The sequence below is a fragment of the Streptopelia decaocto genome (genome assembly GCF_964273445.1).
Source record: "Streptopelia decaocto genome assembly, chromosome: 7".
Taxonomy (NCBI): domain Eukaryota; kingdom Metazoa; phylum Chordata; class Aves; order Columbiformes; family Columbidae; genus Streptopelia; species Streptopelia decaocto.
This window is the reverse complement of record NC_138661.1, coordinates 35,976,835-35,990,687: the sequence shown is the minus strand read 5'-3', so window position 1 is coordinate 35,990,687 and position 13,853 is coordinate 35,976,835. Positions and strand designations below refer to the sequence as shown.

The 13,853-nt window shown below is 45.6% G+C and overlaps 1 protein-coding gene across 9 annotated transcripts in view; it reads right to left on the bottom strand.

Annotated features, from left to right (window-relative positions):
* The window catches only part of RAD51B (RAD51 paralog B), a 397,198-nt gene extending 394,705 nt beyond the window's left edge, over positions 1-2,493 (bottom strand). For 6 of the 9 annotated variants that reach the window (XM_082058676.1, XM_082058678.1, XM_082058680.1 and 3 more), the window contains exons 1-2: positions 2,433-2,493; positions 617-716 (exon numbers count right to left, since the gene is read on the bottom strand). In XM_082058676.1, the coding sequence (XP_081914802.1) occupies positions 617-706 (90 nt within the window). In that variant the 5' untranslated portion in view covers positions 707-716; positions 2,433-2,493. Of the gene's footprint in view, positions 1-616; positions 717-2,328 lie in introns of all 9 variants that reach the window. The other 3 variants (XM_082058677.1, XM_082058675.1, XM_082058674.1) reach the window with 2 other exon arrangements.
* Between the last annotated feature and the right edge of the window lie 11,360 nt (positions 2,494-13,853).

The window sequence follows — 13,853 nt, the reverse complement described above, 5'->3', positions numbered from 1 at the left end:
GATATTTTAAATGACATGGACTCAAACGACCAAGCATTCAAGAACTGTGTGATAATGAAGATAACACCTTTGTGTCCACAAAAGTCTCTGCCTACCTGAAAAACATTCAAATTACATCATGTCTTCTAGATTGCCATCCCAGGGCTAGATGCTGTATTTATCACACATACTACTGAAATATATAAGGCCTTCTTGGCTCTCTTTAGGTGAGCATTCATGAGAACATCTTCAAAATGTACTGCTGAATCAACCCATAACTGACAGTTTAATATCACAGCACATTCACACACTAGATTATGTGCTATAAATGTATTTTTGTGAAGTGTTCACAAACAGATGTCTTACTCCACACAAGTAGTAGCTGAACACTCCTGCTAAAATGAAGCATCTTCACGTTTTTTAGAAGGGAAGGTATATATAAGTTTAAATGTTTTAGTTAGGCATCTATTGTTTTAAAACTATGTTTTTACAAGGCATCAGGCCAGATGAAGCCTGAAATGCCCCCTATTTTACAGAAAGTAAAGCTCCCTGTAAATAAAACTGCAAAAAAAGTAAATAGTACAGGCATTAAAACACAATGCAGCCCCACAGAGGAAGAAAACAAAACAAAACACACTTTCACCTGACAGGTAGTGATCTGATGGCGACTCAGCCTTTCACACAGCTCCTGAGACAATCTTGCTCTTCGCAGTTTCTTAGTAGCCATGCTCCCCAATCTACAGGGCAAAGAAATTTTTGAAAGATGCTTGGAATATGACTGTGCAGACAATTCCACTTGCTCCCTGCTAAAGAAAAGAGTGTGCATGTGTGTATACATATCCATATATAAAAGTTAATGTGATATAGACTTCCTGTATAAGTCTATGTCACATTACATTACCACTCTGAAAGCAGTTATGTCGAATTATATCTCCTCATATTTGATCACATATGAACAATTTCTGGGTCATAAGAAAGCTGGAAATTACTCAGTGGTGAACAGAACAAGAAATCCTCATGCTATACTGCACTGGAAAGAAATAAGGTCTTTGGATGCCTAAGCATGAACAGTAATCACAATAAGTACTCAGCCCTAGAACATTTACTGCTAGAACACAACACTCAGTCCTGGTGACCCACAATTCATGACAGATGTTAAAAGAACAGGAAGGACCTGGAGACACCAGAAAGACTGAAGGGCTGGAAACACACTCTACTATGAAAGACTCAAGATGGTCAAACTAGTCAAACTCATCTCATAAAGTTCAGGGTAACAATTTATGAAACAAATACACTTCATAAAGAGTTCTTTAATATAACCAACAGTGTGAAATAAATTGGAGGCCAAAGCTAGGCACATGAAGATAAAAACTACAACATAAATATTGTTTTGTTGTAAAAGTAAACAAAAATACCACTGGATCAAAGCAGCAACAATTGTGGTACATTCAGTCACTTAAGCAAATTGTTTTTATTAAGATTCCTGCTTAAAAAGTATCTGATTATTTCAGATAAGCCTCAGGATTATTTTGCATAGCAGACAAGATTCCACTGCAACTATGAATCCTTGTTCCCTCAGCTATTTTCATTTGCCCCCTTTTTTGTGTGTGTGTCATTCCATTCTACCGAACAAAACTCCATGGAACAGTATTCAGCTCAGTACAACCTAAAGCACGTGTATTTTCCTGACCTACATATGTGTTCAAGGACACAGCTGTTTCACGCGTATTATTTAGGCAACATTCCTAATATTTATTTAGCCAGAAGTTTAGGCAAAATAAAAAGGTTTTTAAATAATGTGAAATTGCTACAGCTTTTGCAGATGAACAGGCCTCCACATCCTCACAAGATGGAAAGTATTGCCCCCCACACCCCCAAAATCCTCTTCACGCAGGAGAAAAATCAAGCGCCTGCAGAGCTTCATGTTCCCAGCTGTTAACAACCGCTTGTCACACGAAGCGCACACCCTGCCCGGGGCACAGCGGCGGGTTGGGGTTCGCACACCCGTCCCACCCGCGGCAGCGGAACAAAGCCCGAGCACAGCCCCCGGCACTGACCCCGTGCCTGAGGTGGCGGCCGCAGCTGCCGGCGGGACCGCGGCCGCTCTCTGGGGCCGGGCCGATGGGGAAGACACGCGTGAGGGCGCAAACACACGCGGTGTCGGCTCTTACACCGGGTGGCCCGGGTGCCCTTGGCCTTATCCCCTCATCCGCAACGAGAACGGGAACTGATGACCCCGACACCCGCGGGCGGGCCCTCCCGCCGCCCCGCCACAGGTGACCGCCCCATCGCTCCGAGCCCCACAGCCCTGGCCCAGCCCACCCTCGCTCCCGGCAGCGCCGCCGGCACCTGACACCCCGCTCCCCCCGCAAACCAGCGGGCAACAACCTCAGGCCGGGCCGGGCGGGACAGACCCGCCCGGGAGGGGGAGGGGAGAGAGAAGCCCCGCGCACCTCAGAACTTTTTCAAAGGCTCCCCGCGGCGCGCGCGAAGAGGCGGGGCCGCGAGACAAGGCTCACGTTCACGATTGGCTCCGCTCCCACCAATCCTCCGCACCCGTGAAGGCTGGTGGCCCGCAGGGCATGCCGGGAGCAGTGGTCCCCGTGGGCGGGAAGGGGCGAGTGCAAGCGGCGGCCTGTGGCGGTGGCGGCTGAGCCCGGGCCCTGCGGCCTAGTGAGGGATCTGTGGCCGCCGCTGCTGTGCCGCCTGGGGCAGCGCCTCTCCTGCAGCCGGTCCCTCAGAAAAGAAGGAGTTTTGGGGGCCGGAGCGGTGTTCGGTGTCTATCCGCGCTCATGAGCGTGTCCCCAAAGGTGGGAGCCGCCGGGCCAGGCTGGGAAGGGGGAGTCAATGTCCTCGTAAATGTCTTTGCTCCAGGCGGGGAGACCTCGGATGCAGGCCTTCCCAGGGGTCTCATTAGTGCTGCCATGCTTTACCTTAGAAATTCCCACCATTCTCTGTGTGCAGAGCGCCTACAAAACATAAAAGTCTTCAGCAGGAAGAGCTATCCATATATGCATTAGTAAATAATATTGGAGTGCTCGTTCTTGTCTGCAAATTCAGGCCTTACAAACATCTGGTCTGCTGTCAGATCTGGGAGAAACGTCTTTTGACTGAAGAAGCTGTTGCCCTGTAATGGATATGTAACAGGGAGGCTCAGTTGTCAAACATGACTGACATGATTTCACTAGTGTTTGTAGGGTGAGTTTTCCAACTCTAGCTTATACTAGAAAGTACTGAAGTTAGTATTTTATATATGTTGTCTGCATGATCTTTACAATTTTAGAAATTAAACTAACTGAAATAAAAAATGGAGCAGTGTTACCTGGGATGTTGCCTAAAGGCCTGTGTGTTGGGAACTGCCTGGCAGGGGTTTTGTCTGCACTGAAAAATAAATACAACAGTGAGGGTGCAAAATACAGAACAGACACATTTCCAAACTAGCAAACAGGAGAAACATAGCAAGGAACTGACTGTCATGAAATGCCCAGCAACCATAAAAGGGTCAGTGGAATTAGTGCTCCATTCATACTGTGAAGGGAGCTTACATGCCCAAAGAACTCCAGAGGATTTAAGAGGCCGGCCAGGGAGTAAGCAGCCTGTACAAAAGCAACCGGGAGCTTTAGCAAATAGCCAGTTGAAGAGGGAGAGAAGAGATGAAATGGAGGGAGAGCTCCTCCTAGTGTAGCTGGCCTCTAAAAGTTGACCTGAAAAATGTAAGTTGCAATTGAGGAAAGCTGGCTAAGGGAAGGAAAGGATGTCGGTTGCTGCGCTTTAGTTTCAGTGGAAACAGGAGAGCATGACTGTAGCGTAACTGTTACAGACTATTTCCTGCTTGGTACAGGAGTAGCAGGAGCCCTACTTTCCCTCCAGAGGTGCAGGAAAAGGTAACCTTGCCTTGAGGACTTTTTTCCCTCCCACAAATGCAGCAGAGCTTCCTCATCACGTCCAGGCCAACAGGCTTCCTTCCCATCTTCTCTGCACAAACTGAATACTTGTATTAAACCAGAAAACTGTTTGGGGATGTTGAGTGAGGCAAGCAAATCTTGCCAGCCAGGTGGTTTAGAAGACCTGTGAGCAAAACAAATAGCCCCTGGTACCTTTCCCGCAAGTTCCTTGCATCACATTTCTCAGTGGAGTCATGACTGTTCTACTCTTCTCAGATATGCAGATACACCTTTAAGCCTGCTGGCAAATAATCATCCATCATCTTCTCTGTGTAACTTGAGAAAGTTAATACTATGTACCCAGAGGATAATTAGAGAAGTGTTCACACACACCTGGTCACCATCAACAGTCTCAAGTGGCAACAAAGGGGGCAGCATCAGAGCTTCCATATGAATGGGACACTAGTCACTAGGGAATCAGGGCACCCTGCAAACAGCTCTGCTCTGTGACCTTGGTCAAGCCCCTGTATGACAGGGTGTCTGTTTTCCTTCTCAGTTTTTTGTTTTACCTATTTAGACTGTAAGCAGAGTAATTAGTGCCAGCCCAATAGACTTACGTGTCGGGCATGACACAGCAGAGAGCTCCTCAAGTCTAAGCCTTTAGCTGCCCCTGGAACTCATAAGAATGGATTAATAAAGCTAAGAGATGATTACTTTATAAGAACTGAGCTTCACCACATTAATTTAAGAAGGTCCTTTAAACCAGCAACACTGGAGCAAGACTTACAGAAAGGCAAAGTGTAACAGCAATAAAAATGTAGTCTCATAGAAGCAGAGAGCTCTAACATTGAACACACTAATTATAATAAAAAAGGAATGGTGATTAGCTTGCTAAGGGGCAGAGTCTGATTTGAAAGGCACAGGATAAAATCCTTATCAGTTCTTATCCAAATAAATACTCAGCAGTTAAGTAATTCTGCAAGCCTCCAGATCTGAAAAGATAATGGCAAATGTTTTTCTTTTCTGGAACAGAATCCACAGAAAAGTTTCATCCTCAAACCCAAGACAGCCTTTTGTGAGCATCCTCAGATAACAATTCTGCATTCTGGAACATTTCAGAGTATTCACTTCATTATTATCACAGTATCAGCTCACTGATACTGACTACAGTCCTCAGGTTTATTGCTATTTTCCAACTATCAGTTCTCACCTTAAAATTAGCAGTGCTCCCCTACCCCTGTGAAAGGACAGTCTCTCCCCAGCAGAGCTCACTTTATGAGAACACAGCAACAACTCTGATTCACAAGGGTAATCCAGATATTTAAAGCAGTTCCCCACCTTATGCTTGCTGTCTAGCGTCTAATTAGTCTAGCATATTCTTGTTCCTTGGGGTTATCTGCTTGATGCCTACCACATTCTTAAAAACAAAACAAAACAAAACAAAAAAACCACAACACCACACATGTGCTCCTGAGACTGGAAAGCAATTATAGACCAGCTCGTGCTTTCCTGGGACTAAGGGCCCAAGAGGTTGCTCAATAACAGTACACAAAGGAACCTTCAGTTAAGTATTCTCTCCATTGCTGTCTCCCCAAAGGAGCTGAAGATTCACTTTGAACCTTTTGAGGTTCCCCTCATCTCAAAAAAAAAAAAAAAAAAAAAGGCAATTTAAGGGATCTCACAAGGAGTCCTGCACCTTAGTTAAAAACGAGCACAGCTTTAGCAAAGCCACTTCACTTGAGACTTTCTCAGCTGTGTCTGCTCCAGGAATCCAGTAGAGGGAAAGGAAACCATCTTTCTGTTGTTTCTACAAGCTGCTAAGCACAACCTCACTATTATGACTGGCTATAATGAACAGATGAAGAACAACAGACCTGTGAAAAATTAGCCCATCTTCTCATTCTGACTGATTCTCCCCCTTCCCCAGTCCTCTGAACAGTCTGTGGACCAGAAAAATGCTTCTCACCAGGCAATTAACCTTTTTCATCCTGCTCAGGAAGGATTAAACTCAATTATAATGAATCCTCCTCAGGTATTAGTGAGGACCTGTCTGACCACACACATTTACATCCAGGAAAAAGCAGCTTTTTTCTCAGGGCAGGCAGCAGGCATTTCTCTGTTTTCTGCCTCTTCACACATGCTGCTGTGGATTCAGAATCATCCATCATCCCCAAAACCATTTCAGAAATTTTCAGCAGCAATGTAGAGTTTTTGAAAGAGAGCATCTGTACCTCCTACCCTTTTTACAGGAAAGCAGACTAGCCACCTTCACTGCTATTGCAAGCAGAAGGACAGACCCACCTGCACATTTCAGCTTTGAAAACGTCAGCTGCATTGCTTTCTGCCCAAATTACAGCAAACAAAATGAGAGACCTCAGGGATTATTCCACTTTTAGCCTGTACTCATCTAAGCAGATTGTCCTCCAAGATCAGCTTCCTACTTCATTTAGCTTTTTCTGGTTAAAGGCACAGCAGGAGTCATTCAAGTCTTTGGGCTTTTTATATTTCTCTATTAGGTTTCTGTTAGCTGAGAAGGCCATGAGCTGGCAGAGCCGAAGCATAATAATCGATGTGGAGTTGTTACCAGAGCAGATCTTTACCCATATATGTTAAACCAAATCTACCCTACATAAACTAAACTTGACTCCTGCCTTTTGCCTGTGCCCTACCAGCACCCCATTTTTGCTGCCTTGAGTTTGTTTACTGGGATGCTGAAGTTATCCCAACAGTGATGTCTGCAATCATGAGGTCTTGCTACAAAATTTCCTGCAGCTTTCCCCGGGATGCTGAGGGAGACCAAGAAATGACAAATGCCACTGCAGTAGGCCTTTAGGAGCATTATACAAAGCAGACAGTATCTGACTGATGTAGTCCTTAGGTCCCCACTGCAGCCTTTTGTTGCTAAAGCATGGGAAAACTGCAATGTACCCTGTTAGTCAGAAACCTGAGCTACATTTAGACTTTTGTCCTATGAAGCAGATCTATTTCACTGTGACTGGCTATGGAAGCAAACTCAGTAGTTCAGAGGTTCCCCTGTGATCAGCCTGGTTCCATGGGGATGTGCACATCCAGCATGTCACCCTGTGATCCCTCCCAGCAGCCAGCCTCTAGTGGGAACCCGCAACTAGACTAAAAAAATCCAAGCACCTCACAGCAAACAGTAGAGGAAGTGTCCTGTGTATCCCTTGTCATCACAGTCAGAGATGAGTGAAATTAGCAGTGATGGTGCCTAGTTTTTGTGGCTGTATTGGGACATCTGTTGCTTTCATGTACAGCCCTTGCTCCATCTGGAGAGTTCTTCAGTGGAGAAGAGAGACAGTGGGAGGCAGTGGAGTTGACTGAGAGATGAGCTTTTGTGCTTGGACAACACCAGCAGAGAAGGGTAGGTCCCAGACACTCATCTCTGTGCAGTTGCCAGATATGGGGGTGCCCTTGTAAAAAAAGACAGACTCATGCATGTACAATGTCAAAAAAAAAAAACAAACAAACACCTGATGTGACTATTTTTGTTCAGCTCACTGCCCGAGGAGCATGTTCCAAATCAGTAATGGCAGTGGAAGTGCTTTGGTTTTTGGAAAAATCTTTGCTTTGTGATGTTAAAAATTAACCATACTGATAACCCAGAAGCTGAACTGAGCCAAATAGCTCTTATGTCAAAAAACAAACACACAAACCAGCAAGCAAACAAAGCCTGGAACATTTCATTCCATGAATCATTTCAGTCTGGGGCCTTTGGCTCTTGCATGCTTTTCATTCTACTTCTTTTTAAAGCGATGAATAAGATCCCTGTGGCTGGGACTACAAAGGAAACTGCTGCAGACGTCTTCACCATCCTCCCCAGAAGATGTTGCTGAACTGTTTGCAAAGGTGGCTGAGTGGGATGAAGAGAGAAGAAACCACCAACCCTGGGCAGAGAAAGCAGAGAAAGGTCTCTGCCCCCACAGTCTTTGCGCCTTACATTTTTCTGCCTGGCCCTGAAAGAATGAGACATCTTTGTGCCCTGCAATTGAATGTTACTCTCACACACCACCTGGAAGGAACTCAGCATTGTCAAACAAGATCAGACCAGAGAACCAATGTCCTGTGTCTGAACAGTGTTGCCGAACAGATGCAAGAGATCTCATAGTGGATATTTATAGAAGAATTTACCCACAGAGGAAAGAAGACATCAAATTATTTTTGTGGTGATTATCTTTTACTTTGAAGCATGGTGCTTCTTATCCATTTACTGGGATGATTGTATAGCAAGAATATATTCAAATATCATCCCAGGAGGACTTCACTGCTGCAAACTCAGTTACTATAGACTGTATCCAGGCAGCATGTCTGCCATTCACCATTTGGCTGTGATGCCATAGCTATGATCACATTATCCTCACCTTACATTGACTACCCACGACAAATCGATTTTACAGTGTCATAGCTATTTTTTAAATCACTACAGCATATTTTATTAAATGAACTATGCAGCAAATTAAGCCTATACTTAATTGAAGTAAAACAGGACATTTGTAGAGCAAGAAGCTGAGTGCATGATTAGCTGTTTTGCTGAACTGAGGTCCAATTAATTGTCCAGTAACTGAACTTTTTTTTCAGTGGTCTTTAGGGTATAGGCTTATATGCATAAGCAGGAAGCATCACAGTCCATTCCAATCCATTGCAGTGACTGAAGGCATATTTTTCCCAAACCTCAGAAGTTTTCACACCCAAGAGGGAAAGGGCATGAAATGTGAACACTCTCAGCCTTGCAAAATAAAGTGCACCGTAAGGAAAGGTGCTTCTGAACTGACAGAAGATTGTGCCATCCTGCATCTATCACTGACTCTCATGATAGCTGTGCTGTGTCATGGCATCAGCGGGGACAGGTGTATACTGGGCTGTGTGACTCAACAGCCTTATGGTACCAAAGGTTTACTTCAACTGGTTCTCATTCAGATTCCACTGGGAGCTGAGTGTTTCCATAACCTCTCAGCGGGGACTCACCAGCTCACATAGGAAGGCCAAATTATTTTTTAAAAGCCTCTGATTTGAGCTGGCTTGATTTTAGGGCTTCCAGCTTGAAGTGCTTTCAGCCCCAGGGGTGCACAGCTGCCATACTTTTAACTGGAGCCACCTGAAGAAAATCAGGATAGAGATGCCCCAAACTGGTAAAAATTGAGTCACTCTAAATCTGTGGTCACTTTTCAAATATCTGAACTTGAATGATAAGATCAAGAACGTAGACAAGTCAACAGGGCTGGGAAATAGGCAGATGAGCATGAGACTTGTTTGTCTTAACTATCCATGTATCACCCTATTTCCTTCTTACATTGCTGAGTATTCAAAACACGGTCAGTGAAATGAACAAAGTTACACAAAATAAGACTAAGAACAGAATTGGGACTTTGGATATTAAAAATATGGGCCACAAACACACAGTTTTGTCTGTTTCTTTCTCTCTGCCTTTAATCTGACAGAGGGGAAAAACAACAAAAAAAACCCAAAAAACTGGGAGGATGAATGAATGTCAGATGTGAATAAAATGTTTGGACTTTCAATTTCCTATTATGAACAAGGACCAGAATAGTAAAAAAGCAGCAGAGGTCAGGATGAGATACAGTGAAAAAAGCAGCATGCACACTCTTATTCCAGGGATAATGTTCTCAATCTGCTGTGTATGAAAAGAGATGCTGGGAGAGGAAGGCCAGAAATAGCAGAAGGTTTTACAGGGCAAGGGAGGAATACTGTTATTTGTACTAGATCTACGTATGGTTCAGTCTGAGGTTTTGTAGCAGTAACTCTGAGAGCCTGGCATCTGCCACCCCATGCCACAATTTCTTACCTAAACCACAGAGCGAGTGCATATGTCCTGCTTTGCCGTCTGGGAGGAGTCAGAAGATGAAGGAGCCACCCCAGAAGCCAAGACCTCTGTCTCCATCCCAGAGTGCCCAAGGAGGGCAGATGTTTGGTTTCTGTTGGATTAAGCTTTTGGCTGGAGATTAAGCTTTGTTGTGGGTTAGCTGCTGATCTTAACTGCATAGCTGTCCTACATATCTGCCAAAAATGCCTGAAGTAACACATTGACTCTTTTCATGCAGTCTGTCAACAACCAAAGTCAACATATAACATCAGAACTACATATTTTAAAATAAATTGAAAAAAATAGCTTTGGATAGGCATTAATTCCTTCAATCTCTCCTCCCCACTGCTAACTTCCCCTGCTTATCAGTGCCTCTGTTCCTCCTTCTGCCTGTTCAAAACGTGGACAAAAAAGGAAATTGCTGCCACCACTTCAGCCACAAAATGTGGGTATAGAGGGAATCCAAGGAGAGTAAGACATTGTTCATATACACCAAGGCAGGAGGACTGATGACTTGAGTAGAACAAAATTTATTATTGCATTGCTTCTGAATAACTGTGCTCCAGGCTTACCCCTCAGAAACTCATTTACTCCCAAACCTGAAAAAGGTTAGAGCTAGATGCAAATATCATGGCCCAACATGGCATTTCAGGCCTGGTTTGCTGACTGGGGGAGCTCAGGGAATTATTGTAGACTCCTTGTTCCCCTAGAAGATGTCGCAGGGATGTCCTGACTCCCTGGTCCCCCGAGGCTGGCTGCTGCCATGCTGCTGATCCCTAGCAAGGAGGCTAGGTGCCAGGAAAGCACATTCTGACAGGCATCCTGAACTATCCTTTTTTCATTGCTAAATTTACTCCCTGACAAGGGGACTGTAGCACATGGCAGCTGTTCGCAGGACGAACAGAGAAATCAGGGCTATTTGTGACGTCTCTTTAAGGGCTCTTTAGCATTTACACAGCCTCTCTTGTGATCACTGCTTTACCTAACCATAGTTTCTACATTCCACTGCACAAACACATCCTGACATTTACCATTTCTGGTACCATTAAACTCTGCATGAGGGTGGGGGGTACATGGTAGGGCAGTTCCTGTTGGAAGGCCAGCTGCAGTGCAACGTCCAAAATGATGCCCTGTATGGCTCTGCAGGCTTTGGAGGGCACCTGCTAAAACCAGCTCCTTTCTCTTGTGCATATTTCAGCACTTGAGGTAACTCCTGGTTTCCTTGGTTAACATTTGCTCCTTCCTTAGGAAAACACTCATGGAAATTAGAAGCAGCTTTGTCTGAGGTAGGATTTAGCAATAACTGAGGTCCGTGTTCCCCATGGTGCTGTTACTTATTTCAGCATCCAGTGAGCATAAAACATCCCCTTTGTGATTAAGTAGCATTTCACACTGAGCATGTGAGCCATGAATGACTGCCTGAGACACGGAACCATGGAGAAATTAATCTGGACCAGGGATACTACCTTTTCCTTGTTTTGTTTTTTTTCAGGAACTGGCACGGGAAGGCCCATGTCTGTGCTGGGATGTGCTTTTGCCTTGCAGGCGGGTGGGCTCCCCGTTGGGATAGTCCAGTCTCACCACTCACCAGTGCCTGGGAGAGCAGCACTGGCCTGCACCGGGCCAGGCCGGTGCCAGAGGGGGCTCCAACAGCTTCTAAGCACCGTGGCTGTGAGCTGGCACCCTGCAGTGCCTGCGCTTGAATTTTACTGATAGTTGCTGATGTTCTCGGGACTGGACTTTGCAGCGGCTGGTGTCAAGGTTTGAATCTGTAAGTCTTGTGGAACTGGAGATTCCCAGCCTAGTAGGGCTTGCTCAGTCTGAGTCATTCAATATCCAAAGCAAAAAAATCAGCTGTTGTACAAGATTGGAGCAGGAGGAAGCAGCTTCTTTGTGAAACCTCTTTAAAACTTAGATAATCTCTGGCTTGTCAGTTTGTACAGTGAGGACCCCCTGAGGGCTTTTGTTGTATCTTTGGACATAATTCTCTCCCTTGCAAGATCATCTGTGCTGGCCAGCTGATGATTGCCTTGGCCAAGATGTCTGCATTTCAAAATCACCATCCTGTTACACTGTGCCCATTTCTGCATGCCTTTACGGAGGCAGACAGTTTTCCCCCACATGAACAACCTTTTTACAGTCCAGTGGGTAAGTGCTGCTCCTCTGCTCATGCTCAGCCCTGATACTCAGGCTGCAAGGTGTTGCAGCACTGAGGGCTATTTGATCAATTGCTATTATTATAATAAAAGCAATCCCTGACAGAGCCACAGGTAAAATCTCTCTTGGGAGCAGCATTTCCTGCTGACTCCATATGGAAGGCTTGGCAGAATGCCCTGTGCTTTACCGATACTTTTTACTGGAAACAGAAAAATCCTCCTGCAGGGCTGCAAAGCCAGCCTCCTAAAGCCCTTGACCCTGAATGTGTAATCTCCCTGCAGACCCAGTGTACATGAAGAAATATAATCTTCTTGAAGCATCTGCTGTCTGCATTGTGTTAAAATATTACTAGGACGCAACTGACAAATCTCCAGGTCGGTCATTGTGGAATCCTTTAACGGGCAATAAAAGTCCCAGCCCAATTTAAAAGGAGCTCCCGCGCACAAAGGATCTCTCAGTATTGCTCTAAGGAGGGTTATTGTACCACTGCTGCAGCCTGAGAGGTTTCTGTGGCATCCAACAGACATTTCACCTGCTTTTGTGTCCTGGGAAAGCAATAGCACACAGCAGATGGGCAACAGAGCCATGTTTCAGGAGGTCACTGTAACGGCATCACATGCAAATCCTTCTCCTGCTGGGACCTGCACGGCGTGTGAGCTGCACTAGGGAAGCCGAGAGGAGCTTTCCCTGCACTCACAGTGGCAGGAGATCAGACGGAGCATTCGGCGAGGAGGCCTGGGAGGGCTGCCCTCACAAACCAATCAGTCTGACAGATCAGCTTTCCTGCTGGGGGAAAGGGAAGGAGAGGTGTCTGTTATCACAGAAGGCACAGAAAAAAGGGGTGTCTGTTGGGGTTTTTTATTTCTCTATACATTTTTTTGAGCCAGTTGAAGGGATTGGTCTCTGCTCTGAAGACCTAAGTGCAGAGAGCAGGAAAAGGTGAGAGCTTAAAAGCAGAACTAGCAGATAAAGAACATTGATGTGACTTGTCAGTGATACTCTGGTCTGCTGTGGTTTCAGTTTTCTGCATTTTTTCAACACTGTAAACTCACCTCCTTGACATCTGCCCTTGAACTTGGTTTTCCCTTCCCCCACTTGTCCCTTTAATGCTGGTGTCCTCAGTTCCCGTTTTCTATATAGGACCCTTTCACTATGCAGGGATTAGTATCTCACTCATAAATATGTGAAATAGATACACACATGATTTAATTTGCTGGGTTTTGCAGAGCTGGCGAGACAGACTGGCATGGGGACAAGGGGATGTTCTAGCAGGTCAGCTGAAGAAAACATCTTGCGTATGAAATGAGTAACGGGAAACAGGCATATGGGACACCAGCCCAGCAGGGAGACCTCAGGGGATAGGGACAAGGTGGTAAGACATAAAGGCAAATAAAGAAGAGAAGGTCAAAGATGTCTCTGCCTGTTCCATTTGTAATGTGTCTGCCAGGGAGAAAAGACAAGAGCAGGGAACATGAGAAGCAAAAAGGAGCAGCAGTCTGCTCTGGCTACTGGCAGTTTGAGTTGCTGGTAACTCGTCTGGGAAGAAATGCTGGAGGAACTGAGCAAAATGCAGGTGTGGAGAGACAGTGGCAAGCTAGGAGGGAGGCAGAGGCCTGAGATATGAGGAGGAGATGGCAGTAAAAGCTGGGTAACTGGATGGGGGCACCCAGGCTGGGGACACAGCTGAGCCGAGCAGGATTTCCAAGGAAGAGGAGGGACAACAGAACGGCCGTGAGGTGACAATGAAGAGCTGGAGGGGACAGTGCTGTGGAGCCCTGGCCAAGGAAAAGTTGTCAAGTGGCAAGGATTAAGCCACCAGAACCAAATCAGGAAGTTGAGACTAACACCAAAGCCCTAACAGTCAGACCTTGCCAGCAGGCGGTTGGTGAGGTAGAAGGACTCGGCTGAGGCAATGGAAGATAAAGCGGAGAAACAAGGTTTAATGGACCATACATGGCAGCAGCCACAGCCAGGCTTCAGGCCGGCTTTGTGGG